The sequence below is a fragment of the Glycine soja genome, chromosome 15, assembly GCF_004193775.1.
Source record: "Glycine soja cultivar W05 chromosome 15, ASM419377v2, whole genome shotgun sequence".
Lineage (NCBI taxonomy): Eukaryota > Viridiplantae > Streptophyta > Magnoliopsida > Fabales > Fabaceae > Glycine > Glycine soja.
The window spans coordinates 16,915,833-16,933,940 of record NC_041016.1 but is presented as its reverse complement, the minus strand read 5'-3'; the positions used below and the strand labels follow the sequence as shown (position 1 = coordinate 16,933,940).

The 18,108-nt window shown below is 34.6% G+C and overlaps 2 protein-coding genes across 6 annotated transcripts; one reads left to right on the top strand and one right to left on the bottom strand.

Annotated features, from left to right (window-relative positions):
* The first annotated feature begins 593 nt into the window (after positions 1–593).
* Positions 594–10,308, top strand: LOC114388633. Of its 5 annotated transcripts, XM_028349219.1 has the most exons (10): positions 595–1,144; positions 1,254–1,497; positions 1,626–1,678; positions 1,993–2,029; positions 2,121–2,186; positions 2,354–2,458; positions 2,547–2,700; positions 2,795–2,874; positions 9,184–9,270; positions 9,883–10,014. In XM_028349219.1, the coding sequence occupies exons 1-9, from the start codon at positions 1,035–1,037 to the stop codon at positions 9,244–9,246; spliced, it is 912 nt and encodes a 303-aa protein (XP_028205020.1). In that variant the 5' UTR covers positions 595–1,034; the 3' UTR covers positions 9,247–9,270; positions 9,883–10,014. The 5 variants fall into 5 exon arrangements, with proteins under 5 accessions (XP_028205017.1, XP_028205020.1, XP_028205018.1 ...); XM_028349216.1 differs by lacking the exon at positions 9,184–9,270 and having other exon boundaries at positions 594–1,144; positions 9,883–10,308; XM_028349217.1 differs by lacking the exon at positions 9,184–9,270 and having other exon boundaries at positions 2,798–2,874; positions 9,883–10,308.
* Positions 9,631–15,812, bottom strand: LOC114388632. Its single transcript, XM_028349215.1, has 6 exons — positions 14,037–15,812; positions 12,350–12,783; positions 11,887–12,048; positions 10,959–11,034; positions 10,440–10,595; positions 9,631–10,186 (listed from the first exon to the last, which is right to left on the bottom strand). Exons 1-6 carry the CDS (start codon positions 15,540–15,542, stop codon positions 10,040–10,042), a joined length of 2,481 nt encoding a protein of 826 aa, XP_028205016.1. The 5' UTR covers positions 15,543–15,812; the 3' UTR covers positions 9,631–10,039.
* Positions 15,813–18,108: the final 2,296 nt, after the last annotated feature.

Here is an 18,108-nt window from a genome sequence, read left to right as displayed (position 1 = left end):
CCAATTTTTAGTTGGAAATAATTTTTTTTAGGGTTTTTATAAGTGTTTTTCCTAACAAAAACAAATTTTGATACACAAGTCTACTTTTGTCTTAAAAAAATTTCCTTGTTTGATTTTTTTTTACGAGTTTGGCCTAACTCATCAATTCTTAAATTAATCACATTTCAACTACTAAAATGTCCTAAATTTATTTTCTATCCACAAGCCAACTCATGTCATGTTTTCATGAGTTGGGATAGGTGGCTTGGCTTGCCCCTCCAAGTTGGCTTTGGGAAAAATGATTAATTGATAATCATAAAACATTAAATAATTAATTTCTTTAAAGACCTAAGTGTTAATATTGTTATTTGAAGATTAATTTGGATTCAGTCAACAATTAAGATATAATTATTTGTGTAGAGCAAAATTTTTTTTGCTTATAAACAATCAATCAGGTTCGAGTTAGTAAGATTTTAAGGAATTGATAAAGTTCTCCTTCCAAATATAAGATAACTAGATATTCAAAATTCAATTGAAATTTCTGATAAACATAAAACAACCTTAAATCAGTTGATGCATACAGGTTCGAAGATATCAAGATATAATCATAAAGTGAAACAAAAAATACAACGGATAGGCATATGACATATCCATTGTCGTGACTACTCAAGTCGTAGCATACCCCACCACACCGATACCATCAATCCAGAACTCAAGTTCCTGGCGTACAAGCACCATGAAATGAAGTGTCCTCACTATTAACACCAATTCTCAATCTTGTGAAATTCACAAGAACAACAAATAAAAACAAAATAGAGGGTAATTTTCCACCTTCAATACAAACCATACCATAAGGGCCCCTTTCAACGCATGCTTTCTCTCCCAAATTCTTCCTCTTTCTCCCTCTTTCACTTCAATTTTCTTATGTTGCTTCAGTGCCAAAAGGGGTTTGTTCCTGCACAAGTAAATTCATCCCTTAGGCTAAAAAAAAAATAAGGTATTTCATTTTCATTTTTTTGGGGGTTTCAATAAGCCATTGAATCTAGAAGAAAAACATGCCTCCCATGTCAACGATTCCAATTCACAGACCTGAATTTCGTACCTTATTCTTCAATGGGTCTCCAAGCCCTTGCAAATGCCTCAGAATTACTGCCTCATGGACCATGTGAGTTTCAATTTTCATTTTCAATGTTTTTGGATGCCTTTTGTTTTTTTTTTTTTTTGCTTAGGTGGTTTTTCTTAGCCTGTTTCTGTTCTATGTTTGACATGAGCAGGACCATGGATTCGAAATTTTCTCCAACAACAAAGAATAGTAATGATAATAATTATAATCTGAAGAAGAAGGAAGAACTCTCTGTGCAGATTCCAACCCCACCCATTTCCAAAGTGGAAACTTTAAACTCCAATGATCTCCAATTTGATCGATTGCAGCCATCGGATCAAGAATTGGGTCGAGTAAAAAGGTTTGAGTTTGGGCAATTTGTCGCACGAGAAGCTGTGCTTGATGAAGAGTATTGGGTATGCTATGATAAATTGTGGGATAAAGAAAAAAGAAAAAAAAATGAAGTGTGTATTGTCATGTATAATTTATGACGCTGGCATCTTTTTCTTGTATTTATTTATTTGTTTTGTTTAAATTGTGGTAGACAGCAGCATGGTTAAGGGCAGAAAGTCACTGGGAGGATCGACCGTACGACAGGTATCATAGATATCTTTTGGTAGTGATAAACAAGGAATGTGAGGAATGAATGTGAAACAATTTGATGCTTTCATTGTGGTTCAGTTTTACTTTTTAGCATGGTGTATTATGTAAACATGTTTAGCAGATTGTGTGACATTTGAATTCAGAGGGGACAATTAATCAGATCAAGATGTATTATGTGAAACATTGATTTAATGATAACAGTAGATTACAGGGATAGATCTATATACCTGCCAATGGTTGGTCTAAATCATTTGCTTTGGTTCACAGTAGATAATGAGTGCAACTGATTCTCCTTTTGTTTTATCCAGATATGTTGATAACTACAAAAGGAAATTTGCCGAGCAGGTAGGAGTTGATATAATTGCCTGTGTGTGTGTGCACTGTATTGACAGAGTGTTGTTCATGAAAATTCTTAACAAGAATTCCAATTGCTTAGGAATTTAATGCATTAAAAAGACGGTGCAAGGTGCAAAATGGTGATAGTTGCGCATGCATCATCACGGTAAATTGATCTCATCTTAGATTCTGGTTTACTTGAGAATTTCAGGTCATAATATATACTTTAAAGCTCTGATTTGATGATTAAAATGAGAAGGCACCTGCCTAATAGTTTGATAGTTGATTGTCCTTAATGTTTCAACTTATGGTGTTTGGAGTCAAGTTTATCAGGTGAGGAAGGAGCAGAAAAATGCAAAGCACTCAGTATTAAAGAGTGTTGTAGGAACCCTTGATTTGAATATCCGATATTTGCTACAAGGGGAGACTTATCCCGGGGTATTACTATTACACATTCTATCTCATTGTTGCTTTGCCTACTAGACTGATGGTGCTGATGCATTTTGCAACTCGATCATTTCTGCAGGAACGTGTAAAGGCCCCTCTTTTTTGCAGCATCAACAGAACACCACCAAGCAGGTATGGCTACATTGCAAACTTATGCGTCATCAAATCAGTTAGGCGACAGGGAATTGCAAGCAACATGATGTCTTTTGCAATTGAAGCTGCAAAATCTAATGGTAATAATATAAACATTGAAGTGAGAGTAACTTTTCTTTGTCTGATATAACTCATGAAATAAGACAAATTTCACATATTCCTGAATTCATTTAGCAGGTTTGACACAGGTGTATGTGCATGTGGACAGAAATAATAGGCCTGCACAGATATTATACCAAAAAATGGGCTTCGAGGTAATTTTCTTACTTCATGTGTATTTCCCATTGTCTGTAATGGATTGAATAAACCATCAATTTGGTCCTCAATGTATTAACGTCACCCAAGTAATCCTTAAAGTCATTCCAGAAATGCTAGGAACACACTCATCTGAACACTCCCTCCTATTGCTTTAAATAGGATATGAGACCACAAAAAATTGTGATTTCCCATAAATTTTACAACTCTCCTGAATTTATAGTTTTCAATAAATTTTAACCAATAAGTGAGTGTTTGAAGGAATGTGTTAGATGTTAGACAAGTGGCCTCATATATCTTAAGAAGAGGGGTTGAATTAAGATATCACAAACTATTTCCCCAATTAAAACTTTATTCTTCTTTAATGATAATAGCAATGTTCCTTTATTATGAATTACTATAATTCAATTCAAACTAAACTTCCTTAACGCAAAAGATAAATAACAATAAATAAAAGAGTTTAAGGAAAGAAAAAGTGCAAACTCAGTTTTATACTGATTCGGTCACACCCTTGTGCTTACGTCCAGTTTTCAAGCAACCCGTTCGAGAGTTTCACTATCTTGTAAAAACCCTTTACAAGTTCTGAACTACACAAGGACAACCCTTCCTTTGTGTTCAGATCTCTTTACAACAAGAGACCTTCGGTCCCTTAATCACTTTCCTTGAGTAAGAAGAAAAGAAGAAGAAATCTCTCTTGAAAGAGATAGATTGTACAATGGAACACTCAAATAATTTCTTACTGAATTACAAATGTTTTGACCAAGGAATTTTAGAAGATAAGACACTTTGAATCTTTTGAGAGGATAAGACATTTTGGACAAGTAAAACTCTGAGAAAATTTCGTGCCCAAGTTACATATATATAGGCCTTTGATGGTCATTCAAAAGTTAAATGAGAAGATGTGACTTTTGGGGAATATTGTCAAAAATAGTTACCGGTAATCGATTACTATAGTGGTGTAATCGATTACATGAAGAGTTGTGACTCTTAACTTTGAAATTTGAATTTTTAAGACTGGTAATCGATTACCAATTTATTGTAATCGATTACATAACTTGAAATTTAAATTCAAATTTCTTAAACTGTTTTAAAACGTTCCAAACCTCTAGTAATCGATTACAAGCTTTGTGTAATCGATTACATGCTTTCTAAAACATTTTAAAACATTTAAAAGCTTTTTAGAAGGCACATTGATTACTGGTAATCGATTACATCTTCTGGTGATCGATTACCAGAGAGTAAAACTCTTTAAAAAACATTTTAAGTTAAATCCTTTGGATAAACCTTTTACTGTTTCAATTTGGAATTTTCTTCTTAAGACTTTAGAAATTATTTTGATCATATTTCTTGAATTTCTTGGATATCTTGGATTCTTGTCTTGAATAAAACTTGAGAACCGCGTTCCTTTGGCATCATCAAAACATCAAAATATCTTTGTTTCTACAATCTCCCCCTCTTTGATGATGACAATTATCCTGAAATCAAGACGAACTAACATACAATTTGATAATGCGTACACACAACCCTTACTCCCCCTATCTTTTGGAATTTATGCCTAAGTTGTTAAATTCTAATAATTTCTAACTACCAATGTTCTTGTTCTCTTCCCCTTTGTCAACATCGAAAAGAAAAAAAAAACGTGTAAAGAAAAGAACTAAGTAATACAAAGAATATCAAAACAAAGACATTCATAAACCAAAGAAAATCAACACGAAGTCTTAAGCAACCAATGCAAAGTTCTAAAAGTAATCAAACACAGAGTCTAGAAATGACCAACCATAATAAAAGTCTAATAAAACCATGACGAAAGCAAATAAAAGCTAGAATACACGACTGAAATAGCGAACTCGAGTAAATAGTAAAAAGAACTATGAATCAGTCGGGGGATCAAAACAACGGTGGATGAAACTCATATCGTCTTCAAGCTGAGTGATACGGGTGTCCATCCCTGCAAAACATGCATCCATGGCATCGAAACGATCACCAACGAATGCTCGAAGCCCACGGAGTTCAGAAAAGACTTCATTCATGAGAGCAGAGGAAGCATCTTGCTGTGGCGGAGGTGACGGAGTACGCTCACGTGGTAAGTCCTGTTTCCTAAGTCATTGTCCATCATGATCCTTACTGTAACCAAATGAAGTTACTGCACCAGCACCAATGGCAAAAAATCTCTTGACTTGAACAAAAGGTTCATCATCAAGAGGAATTTGTAAGTGACGAAGAAAAAGGGTGACCAAATGAGAATATGGAAGAGGTGCATTGGCCCGTAATCCCTTATGTATTCGGTACCTAACCAAGTGAGCTCAGTCGATCTGACGACCGATAAGGAAAACCCACATCAAAATCAAGTCTTCCTCGGAGGCTTGAGCCAGGTTAGAAGGACGAGGTAGCAAAATGCAGACAATTATATAATGCATGATGTGACAGTCAAATGTCAATGACCCAACAAGCAATCTGCCGGTCATACCCGCCTGGTCATTGCAGACCATTCGGCGGGCATCATGGCTGAAATAATCAAACTTCCAGTCATCAACAATAGTGTCCTCAAAAGGTACATCTTGACTGAGTAATTTTGTTAAAGAGAAAAAACAGAGATTGATCAATGACCATTGAAACACCATGCACCTTAGAAATAAGAGTACTATCCTGAATTTTTAAATTGTTGTAAAAGACTCTAATAAGTTCAGGATAATAAGGTAGTTTTAGGGACATGAAATCAACTAAACCAGAATTTTGAAACACTTGATAGCAATCAAATGTTTCACCCTTAAAGAATTCTAAGTCTAGGTACTTAGGGTTTAGAATTTGCCTAGTAGAAAATTGAGAAGAGTATCGTAGACGTTGATCATCTGAAGAGAATAGAGTAGATGATCGTGGAAATGACAAGGAAGGAGGGACTAGTGCTATGGCTGCTCTAGATATTTTGTGGCGTCGATGGGCAGCAGCGGCGGTGGAGGTGGATGAACCATTTCGCTTTTTCGATGATTCAGCCATTTGATGAAGTTTTTGCAGAATTCAATCGGTTGAATTAAAAGAGGATCGAAAATGATAAAGTTTAGGCTTTGTGGGACGTGATTTGGTTAAGAATTGAGGGAGTTATGAAGATTTGAAGAATTTGGGAGAAGGGCGCGGTCTAGGTCGAGAGTTTCGTGACTACAACTTCTGAAACGCGTCTTATTTATGTGAAGATGACGTGCTTCAGAAGCTGTAGTCACGAAACCCTCGACCTTGACGGCGTCCTTCTCCCAAATTCTTCAAATCTTCATAACTCCCTCAATTCTTAACCAAATCACGTCCCTCAAAGCCTAAACTTTATCATTTTCGATCCTCTTTTGATTCAACCGATTGAAATCTGCAAAAACTTCATCAAATGACTAAATCATCGAAAAAGCGAAAGGGCACATCCACCTCCATTGTCGCTGTTGGCCATCGACGCCACGGAACATCTGGAGCACCCACAGCACCAGTCTCTCCTTCCTTGTCATCTCTACGATCATCTACTCTGTTCTCTTTAGATGATCAATGTCTACGGTAGTCTTCTCAATTTTCTACTAGGCCAATTCAAGACCCTAAGTACCTAGACTTAGAATTCTTTGATGGTGAGACATTTGATTGTTATCAAGTGTTTCAAAATTCTGATTTAGTTGATTTCATGTCCCTAAAACTACCTTATTATCCTGAACTTGTTAGAGTCTTTTACAATAATTTAAAAATTCAGGATAGTACTCTTATTTCTGAGGTGCATGGTGTTTCAATGGTCATTGATCAATCTCTGTTTTTCTCTTTAACAAAATTACCCAGTCAAGGTGTACCTTTTGAGGACACTATTGTTGATGACTGGAAGTTTGATTATTTTAGCCATGATGCCCGCCGAATGGTCTGCAATGACCAGGCGAATATGACCAGCAGATTGCTTGCTAGGTCATTGACATTTGACTGTCACATCATGCATTATATAATTGTCCGCATTTTGCTACCTTGTTCTTCTAACCCGGCTCAAGCCTTCGAGGAGGACTTGATTTTGATGTGAGTTTTCCTTATCGGTTGTCAGATCGACTGGGCTCACTTGGTTAGGTACCGAATGCATAAGGCATTATGGACCAATGCACATCTTCCATATCCTCAGTTGGTCACCCTTTTTCTTCGTCACTTTCAAATTCCTCTTGATGATGAACCTTTTGTTCAAGTCAAGAGATCTTTTGTCATTGATGCTGGTGCAGTAACTTCATTTGGTTACCGTAAGGATCATAATGGACAATGGCTTAGGAAACAGGACTTATCACATGAGCGTATTCCGTCACCTCCATCACAGCAAGATGTTTCCTCTGCTTTCATGAATGACGTTCTTTCTGAACTCCGTGGGCTTCGAGCATTCGTTGGTGATTGTTTCGATGTCATGGATGCACGTTTTACAGGAATGGACACCTGTATCACTCGACTTGAAGACGATATGGGTTTCATTCGCCATTGTTTTGATCCCCCGGCTGATCCATAGTTCTTTTTATTATTTACTCGAGTTCACTATTTTAGCCACGTATTCTGGCCTTTATTGCTTTCGTTATGGTTTTATTAGACTTTTATTATGGTTGGTCATTTCTAGACTTTGTGTTTGATTACTTTTAGAACTTTGCATTGGTTGTTTAAGACTTTGTGTTGGTTTGCTTCGGTCTATGACTGTCTTTGTTTTGATATTCTTTGTATTATTTAGTTCTTTTCTTTACACATTTTTTTGTTGGCTTTTTGATGTTGCCAAAGGAGGAGAGAACAAGAACATGAGTAGTTAAAAATTATTAGAATTTATCAACTTAGGCATAAATTCCAAAAGATAGGGGGAGTAAGGGTTATGTGTACGTATTATCAAATTGTATGTTAAGTTCGTCTTGATTTCAGGATAATTGTCATCATCAAAGATGGAGAGATTGTAGAAGCAAAGATGTTTTGATGATGTCAAAGGAACGCGCTTCTCAAGTTTTATTCAAGACAAGAATCCAAAAAATTTAAGAAATATGATCAAGATAATTTCTAGAGTCTTAGGAAGAAATTTTCAAGTTGAAACAGCAAAAGGTTTAGCCAAAGGATTTAACTTAAAAATGTTTTTTTTCAAGAGTTTTATTCTCTGGTAATCGATTACCAGAAGATGTAATCGATTATCAGTCACCAGTGTGCCTTCTGAAAAGCTTTTAAATGTTTTAGAAAGATGTAATCGATTACACAAGACTTGTAATCGATTACCAGAGGTTTGGAACGTTTTAAAACAGCCTTAAGAAATTTAAATGTCAAGTTATGTAATCGATTACCCGTCTTAAAAATTCAAATTTCAAAGTGAAGAGTCACAACTCTTCAGATAAATAATTGTGTAATCGATTACCAGTTAGTATTTCTGACAATATTTCCCAAAAGTCACATCTTCTCATTTAACTTTTGAATGATCATCAAAGGCCTGTATATATGTAACTTGGGCACGAAATTTTCTCAGAGTTTTGCTGTTCAAAAAGTCTTTTCCTCTCAAAAGATTCAAAGTGTCTTATTTTCTAAAATTCCTTGACCAAAACATTTGTGATTCAATAAGGAATTTGAGTGTTTCATTGTACAATCTATCTCTTTCAAGAGAGATTTTTTCTTCTTACTCAAGGAAAGGAAAGTGATTTAAGGGACTGAGAGTCTCTTATTATAAAGCGATCTGAACACAAAGGAAGGATTGTCCTTGTATGATTCAGAATTTGTAAAGAATTTTTACAAGATAGTGAAACTCTCAAGCGGATTGCTTGGAAACTGGACGTAGGCACAAGGGTGGGGGCGAACCTGAGTTTGCACTTTCTCTTCCCTTAAACTCCTTTATTTATTGTTATTTATCTTTTGCGTTAAGGAAGTTTAGTTTAAATTGAATTATAGTAATTCGTAATAAAGGAACATTGATATTATCATTAAAGAAGAATAAAATTTGAAAAGCGCATTCCTTTGGCATCATAAAAAATATCTTTGCTTCTACATTAAAGAGTGTGTTTCTACTTTCTAGCACTCCTCAAGCCATAAAACTATTTAAGTAACTCCCCAAATATTGAATGTCTAACAGTTTAGTTCCTAAGTTGATATATCTACTAATGCTCAGAGATCAATTTTAAGGGCTTTCCAATACTTGGAGAACTATTTGACATAATTTCTTATACTTTAAGGATTACTTATATAATTATTTTGTTTATTTTATTTTAGGGATCATTTAGGGGAGAGAGTAATCCTTTAAGGATGAAATTAAATTGATGGTTTATTCGTAATGTATTATTTCTACTTGTGTTCCTCTTCCTTCTCAGATGGTTGAAATGGCAAACTCCCAGTTGGTAGAAGAAACATACTTACTGCGTTTACAGGCATAAAATAACAAAGATTACTCACGCTAGGTATAAGCTTTTAGTTTATGTAAATGCATTTAGGTGACCAGGCTTGTACCTAAGGTATCAAGTTTCCATTATTTCTACCTTTTCATTTTCAAAGCATGGGTATTTAATTCTGCAGTTTTTATAGGTGTCCCGTATTCTTCCTAACGGAAAAAAATGTGTCATTTGAAAAACAAACTCAGATGTATTGGATTTGAAGAAAGTCAATTTATTTTTTATTGCAACATTTTCGTCTTCTTTTTGTCCAAGATTTAATTTCGCAGTCAGATCATATTACTCGATTACAAGCTATAAAGAGCTGTGTCAAGCTTGTATCATAACTTTAAGCTGGGTAACTGACAAGAAATTCAACAGGCAGTCAAAATCGCTTGTATCATATTCTAAAATAAATTAATACTAGAGAATGCCTGAATACATACCATTACGAAAATTTGATTGCAATCAATTGAATTGCCACAACGAAATACTTTGGTGTAGTCTGATGCTCGGTACACAATAGATGATAAAATAGTAAGGCTGGATATATTTTCTTTTTATATTAAGGCTGAAAAATAGTTAGTACATATATTAATGTTTGTAAAGGAAAATGTAATACAGTTAAGATTCCTTCAACAGGCATCACAGAACGGGCAACTCAGACAACAGTCAAAACCCCTTCCAATTAAAGGCCATGTTAGCAGAGAAGGTTTTCGTCTGATCTGGGATTACTGGAAATATCTTCGTAGACATAGTTATGCAAAATGCCGCTACAAATTTAGATTCCGATCCTAATTTATACCAAATCTACGGAGACTGATGAATAATTCAAAGCACCTTGATGAGGATCTGGCACTTTGACATGTTCCAACACAGGAGACATTTTCAAACCAATTATCTGGATCTGAAGGTTTGAGTGGCCATTGAGAAAAGCATCTGTTACCTGCAAAATATACATAGCATTTCTTATATATACTCGGATGATTCATATCATTGCAATATGCACACAACCATAACAATATACAAAGTTACAAATCAGAGAACATTTTTAGTGTGTTTGCTTCAGCGTCCGTGATGCACGATCGGGGTTCACATAAAAAATTTAAAAGACGCAGAAGCAACATTTGGATGCTTCGGATTGGACGTGGATCACAAATGCTAAAAGCTAAACCAAACATGCACTTAATGATAGATACCTGACTGCATCCAAAAAGTTTAAGTGACCTCAGTGCCAAACAGCTATCCACAATCAAACCCAGTGCATTGTCTGTCAAATTTCTGCACCAAGATAAATCTAGAGAATGCAAATTTTTTGCATGGTTTGCAAGTGATAAGGTTGTGTGGTAACCAACCTGGATCAAATAAAACGAGGTCCTCAGTAAAACAATATACCAAAGAATTAGCACGCAGCAATTAAACTGACAACAGAAAACCCAAATGACATGGGCATTTACTGACAAGAGAAGAGAAGGATTTTGAGCAAGAAAATAAGGAAAATTTGCTGTACTTCAAAGTAATTATGTTTTACAGGCTAATGATAAGCTCAAAATAGGTTAGTTAATCTCCTTACAATCACATAGCAGCTCTTCCAGTATGTCACAATGTTCAAGTACTATCGTCCCGAGCATGTCTAGCTGTTTTATATAGAATGTGCGCCCATAGTATACCCCAGCAAACCAATTGTGGTAAAATCATGAGGCCAAAAAACAACGTACCTTCTTAATGTTGTTAAGTGACAATTCTTTTAAGGACCCTCCGGTGGTCTCCACAAATGCAGCAATTGCTTCATCACTACAAAATAGTAAGGTAATTTATTCATCAGCACGATTATATCCAATAAGCACCATCCAAGCATACCATACATACATGACAATATCATAGAATAACTAATTCTCAAATCCAGAATTTGATAGAGCACTAGAGATTAATTGATAAATTATATTACTGAACTCATGATACATAAAACAATTTGCATGTTACAAAAATCTCCGACAGAGAGTAATCTCTGTCCACAAACTGCACATAACAATAATTTCTTTACATTTCCTACTATTAGATATATTTCTAATCTATAACTACGGTCAGTTGTTTTCAACATATAACTGCCATTAGGCAGTTTCCTACTATCACATGTATCCCTAATACATAAATTATTAGGAATTATTTTATATTAACAACTGTCATCCAGCAATTACTACTATTGTTCCCTGTGCTTAGTGTACACATTTCACATGGGTGGCTTGGCTGGTTTGTAAACCAATGAATCCACCTGGTTTCCATCAGAATACAAAAGAAATATTGGTATCCAATGCTTGTATATATAAGTAGGGAATCAGTCATCAACAGAGAATGAATCATCTTTGTAAGTTTTTCATATGACGGGTAATTTATATTATATAGAGAGATAGCCAGACTCTTAAATGCCCTGCCAGCAAAAGTTTTGGGATACTATTTAGGGTTTTTGTGTTTATCACTTTAAATGACCCTACCATGAGGAAATCTCTCATGCATGGATCAATTCCCCAATTAATTAGTTCTTGCAAAGATCAGGCTGATCATAGACGAACAATTGCAAGATAGAAAGTGAGGGTAACACAAGTGTCATATGGTAAGGAAAAAACAAGTAGAGAACAGTAAACACACCTGAATGGGTTACGGCAAAGTTTCAGTGTATGAAGTGCACGACAACCATTTGCAAGATGTCCTATAGATAAATCTGTTAATTTGTGCAGGTTCATAAGATCAAGCACACATAATCCTGGACAGTGCTCAACAATGGCTTTGATTGATGCATCAGTCAAGTTTCTGCATAATAGGTAATATAAATCAACAAACTTAAAAGAACTAATAACTTTTGAAAATGAAGGGAAATAAGGAAATTGCAATTTCAAAAGAACTAACCAAATTCACAATTAGACCATGTTCAAAGAATGATTAACAATTAGCCAATCACTCATACACTAAATTGATTAACCATAAATCACAACTTGGTTAAAAAATTTCTTCAGTTGAAAATTTGTTCACCAAACTTTCTAAAATGGAATTCTCAATGAAAATGCTTCTGCGAAAGTAATCAATCATAGCTTAAGGAGACAGTGATACTTACATACAGTCCTTCAAAACAAGCTCTTTCATGTTTTGTCCACGAGCAACAATGTAGTTCTTGACAAATTCATCACAAACCGTTTGAATGCCAGCTACTGACAACACTTCTAAATGTTCAAGCTCAATTAGTGCTGGCACAATTAGTGCAGCATCAATGCCTTGGCAATCATCAAGGTACAACTCTTTCAGAAGAGATTTTAATGATTCAGCCAAAATATATACACTAGAAGATGTGAGAAGGGAACACTGGCTGAGATTTATGGATCTAAGTGCCGGAGCAGAAGAAACAAGTGCACGCAAACCTCCATCTGAAAGTCGGCATGCACCACTGAGGGATAGAGTAGATAAACTAGATAAATGCCTTGGCGACTGTGCCAAAGTAGAAACTACTACATAATCAGGCAAACAGCGCCCACACTGGTCAAGTTGCAGTACCTATAACCCAAGCAAATAAATGGCTATAACTTGTTAATATACGATTTTGAAAACAGAAGCTGACAAGAAGCTAATCAAATATTCAAAAAGCAAAACAGAAAATACTAAGCTAAAAAAAATCCAGAAAATGCACAATTAAAATTTAGCAAAGCAGGAAAAAAACACTTAATTAAAAAACAAAACAAGTCAACAAACATCAAAGCTTTTCCCACAAGGTAAAGGTCAGTTACATGTACGAAACAGCAACATAATATTCAATCATAATTTATAAATCACTTTTATAATCCTTATCTCAACAGTTTTGCTTAATGTTTGTCTTAGTCTCTCTACCTCTAGCAATCAGGCTAATCTTCATCTTATCAACTCTCCTTAATGGCTTTTCAACAGCTCTTCTTCAGACATTCTCTTCTTCAAACATGCTCAAATCACCTAAAGCAAGTTTCTAGTTTCTACCATCTTTTCCATATATTAGCAGCCATACAAACTTTCTCATTAATACTTTCTACCATCTTGTTCAATATACCACTCATCTAACACAACACCCGACCAAAATATACAAGTATCTCACAATGCTTATAAAGATTTAAAAGGAAAACACAAATAATACAGATTATGCAGTTAAATTCAAAATATAAGCCCTCCTTTAGGTTCTCCAAGGCAAGAATAGTATTTCACTGGCTGTGAGACACTGTCACCCTCTCTTTTAGCTCCATGTAGTGGTTGCTTAAAGCCTAAGCTTGATATTTAAATGCAGTAGTAGTAAACAAAGTCACAGCAAGAGGTAGTCATTTCAGCCATTAAATGAAAATCAATATCCAGCAAATATGTTAAATTATATATACACACACATAAAGTGCCATGCCTAGGGGGCGTCACCGACAAAAATAAAATGAACAATGGACAATGCAGTCCACAAATCCTACAATGAACAAAATGCTGCAAAGCTAAATACCAGATCTTTTTAACCAGAATCACAACCATAAAAAGAAAAGTAATTATCTCAGTGTATATAACATAAAACCATCCCAGAAATAGAAATATAACGTTAAGTTACATAAAACACCACCCCATAAACCTCCAATACCAAAATAGAAATATAACACTCAGTTAACTCAATGATATCATGCACCACTAGTAGCTAACAAACATAGCCTGCCTAGTCACAAAACAAACATCATCAACAAAACACAAGTTTCAAGTACAGCAAAAATAGCAAGGAACACCAAAAGCAATCAAAAAATTAAACCACATACCACCAAATTTTCCGTGTCACACGTTCGAAAACACTCGGTAAACTGTTCCTCCGTTAACCACGAGCAATCTCTCAATCGAATCTCAGTGGGCGTTCCACGCACAAGAAGCTCGAGAAAGTGGCCGTTAATTCTCCTCGAGTCACAGAGCAACTGGCTAAGCCGGTGCCTCAGGGCATCAGGCACACTCTCAAGCGAAGCAATAGCATCAACATTCTTCACCAGAATCTTAAGGCACATCTCTTGCAACGACGGAACCGAAACATTAACACCTGCATTCCCTCTCTTCGCATTAGGAACCCACTTAATAGACTCACACAAGCTCGCTTGCGAACTCGCTTCAGCGTTTTGCAGTTTCGACCCTCGGTCTCTGATGATTTTCATAGCTGTGGAGAAAGGACCGGGCCAATCCTCGATTTCGTCACGCTCCGGTTCCACCGGCGGTGACCGGTCATGGTCCTCCTCTTCCGGTGCAAAGAAAGCAAACCGCGACGCGTTTTCCCGGGCTATGTCGTGGAAGCGTTCCATGTAATCGTTCCTCCCATAACCGGAACCACGCTCTCTTGCATTGGAATTTCTAGGACGTTCTCGAACACGCAAAGGTACACTATTATCCGCTACAACGTTTGCACCACCAGTGTTCTCTGGCATCATCACATTTTCATCAACCGCCACCGCCACGTCATTATCATCATCATCATTTGCGTTATTATTGCTTTGTTCTTCTGAATCGTTTGTCATTGCTCTCTTGACAGCCTTCTTCCCCGGTCTTTTGTTGAGAAAACCCTCGCATCCGGAACCGGTTGAGTGAATCTTGCGCTTCCGGTTGCCGGTGGAAACCCTAAAAGCGGAGTCGGAGTCAGAGTTAACTGCTATAAGGTTTAAATTGAATCCTGAGTTTTCCGCTTTGGATTCCGGTGTTATCACATCGCAATCAACAACCGCCGCAGCCACGTCATCATTTATCTTCACTGAGTCATCTTCATTTGCCTTATCATTACCCTGTTCTTCTAAATTCTTTCTCGATCTTAAGCAGAGAAAGTCCTCACGTTGGGAACCGGCAGAGTCGCTCCTGCGCTTGAGGTTGCCAGTGGAAACCCTAACGGCGAAATCAGGGATTGCATCGTGGCCGTTGTCGGAGTCAGAATCATCTGCTATAATGTTGAAGACATTGACGCATGAGTTCTCCGCTTTGGATTCTGGCGTTACCACATTACCGTCAACCGCCACTGCCACGTCCTCATTCTTTTCTACTGAGTTTTCCGCTTTTGTCATTGTTCTCTTGAGAATCTTCTTTCCCGATCTTAGGTTGAGAAAGCCCTCACGCTGGTAGCCGGTTGGGTTCCGGTTGGCGGTGGAAACCCTAGCGGGGGCGAGGCGGAGGCTGTGGCGGCGGAGGGGTAGAGAGGCGGAGGCGGAGGAAGAAGGTTCGTGAGTTTGGGAGGGGGTGAGGGGGTGAATGGCTTCGGGTTTCGAGGGCTTAGGGGTTGTTGTTCTGGTTTGGACCATTTTGTTTTGGACAATGAAGAAGAAGGGACTATATAGGGTTTGGGAATAGAAGTGAAGTGACGGAGAATGTGTGTGTGTGTGTGTGTGTGTGTGAGAGAGAGAGAGAGAGAGAGGGTGGAAATGCGGAACAGAGTGAGGAGGGAAAACGAAGAGATTTGGAGGGAAAGTGAGTGAGAGTAAGAGTGAGAGAGAGAGAGAGAGACGCGGGTTTTATTGTGCAAGAAGAGAGGAGGAAGGAAGGGGATAGAAACTTGTCTCGTACACTTGCTTCATTGGGTTTGACGGTCAATTTTTCCGCCCAGACATATATACACTATTTTCTTTTTCTTGTTGAATTTAAATTTTAAATAACCAATTTAATTTTAAAACTATATTTTATTCTCGTATTAGTCTCTAAAATTTAGAAAAACTCAAATAATTTGTTTAGATTTTCAGCCTTTAAATGTAATTTTAGTCCTCTTTTTAATTGATCCGTAATTTTTTTCCATTTATTTTAAAATAAAAACATTTAATTTTTCTATTTTAAAAAATTATTAATTTGTGTTCTCTTATTTCAAAATAATAACATTTAATCTCATTTTTTTAGAAATTCACAATTTGATCCCAATTTTTAATTCTGCTTATATTTTTTTATTTTGATTCAATTAAATTTTAGATTTGATATATTCCTTTAAAGTACCATCAAAAAATAATTAACCAAATAAAATATAGATAAAACCAAGATTATAAATTTTTTTAAATATGATATCCAATGTCTTTATTTTAAAATAAAATCACCAAAATTACAAAATAAATAAAATAAAAGAATTAAAATTATATTTAAGTTTTTTTTTTATTGTGATCACTAAATGTATTGTATGGTACTGTTATCAATTAAGTTTTTTCTTTTGTGTCTGAAAGTTTCTGAAATAAAGACTAAAAAAAGTGGTCAAAGTTTAGGAATTTAAATAAAATCTTAAAAAAAATCAGAGATTTATTTAAATTTTCTTGAGTTTTAATAGTAAAACACAATTTCAGTGATCAAATATTATTTTTTATTTATTTCATATATTTTCTATGTTTTTTATTAAATCATATATTATATTTTTTCGAAACACGTAATATACATATTCTCTTTCCATTTTTGTTATCTGTATTCTCTTTCCATTTAAAACCCCTTCGTCAAAATTAATTCTGAATAATCACGAATCTTTTAATTAAGATCTCGTTAATGGAATGTAGCTATGTAAATGATGTATCAGTTAGACGAAGAGTATTAAATATATGTAGTTAACTGTTTTCAATAGCATATGTTAATAAATTTTGTGTTTCAATATATTACATATGTTTTAATATTTGAAAACTTTTCATTTTTAATTTAATATCTGAATAAAATCTTTTTTATTTTAATTGCTTAAAATTATAAACTTTTTTAGAAGAAAATTGTAAACTTTCCTAACGTAATGAAAACTTTTCTTTACCTCGTAATGAAAACTTTTCAAATATTAAAACATGTGTAATATATTGAAACACAAAATTTATTAACAAATTGTCACTTCTTGGTATTGAAAGTAAATTGTCCTGCAAGGACCATGTTCACCGAGCAAATTGGCACTAATTTCTCATACAGTGTCTTTTGTTTGCGGTGAGAGAGTGAATTACTGAATTGTGTTTCATTTTTCATTTTTCAAGGTACGACCTTAATGTTTTATAAAATAGTTTTCATTTATTGCCTCCTTACTTTTAGTTGTCAAAAGCCTTACATACTATATAGAATATAAAATGAAAAAGGATAATTAATTTATGAGAAATTAAATATTTAAAGAGGAAGAAATATATGTAAAAGAGTGTGACAAATTAATCAAGTTGTAATATTTTATTAAAAAATAATCTAGTCAAAAAGAGATAAGATAAATCTCAAAATAAACCACAATAAATATCCCAAAAGAAAAAAGAAGCATATAGTAAGAATGTGAAAAAAGGTCATGAACCAATTTCTTGTTCAATTTTTCCGCAAGACATATATACATTATTTTCTTTTTCTTGTTGAATTTAAATTGTAAATAGCCAATTTAATTTTAAAACTATATTTTTATTCTCGTATTAATCTCTAAAATTTAGAAAAACTCAAATAATTTGTTTAGAGTTTCAGCCTTTAAATGTAATTTTATTCCTCTTATTTTAATTGATCCATAATTATTTTTCTATCTATTTTAAAATAGAAATATTTAATTTTTCTATTTTAAAAAATTATTAATTTGTGTTCTCTTATTTCAAAATAATAACATTTAATCTCATTTTTAAAAAAAATTCACAATTTGATCCCAATTTTTATTTCTGCTTATATTCCTTTAAAGTACCATCAAGAAGTAATTAATTAAATAAAATATCAGAAATAAATAAATAAAATATAAATAAAATTGTGGATAAAATCAAAATTATAAATTTTTTAAAATAGAATATCAAATGTTTCTATTTTAAAATAAAATTACCAAAATAAAAAAATAAACAAAATAAAAGAATTAAAATTATATTTAAGTTTTTTTTTATTGTGATCACTAAATGTATTGGATGGTTCTGTTATCAC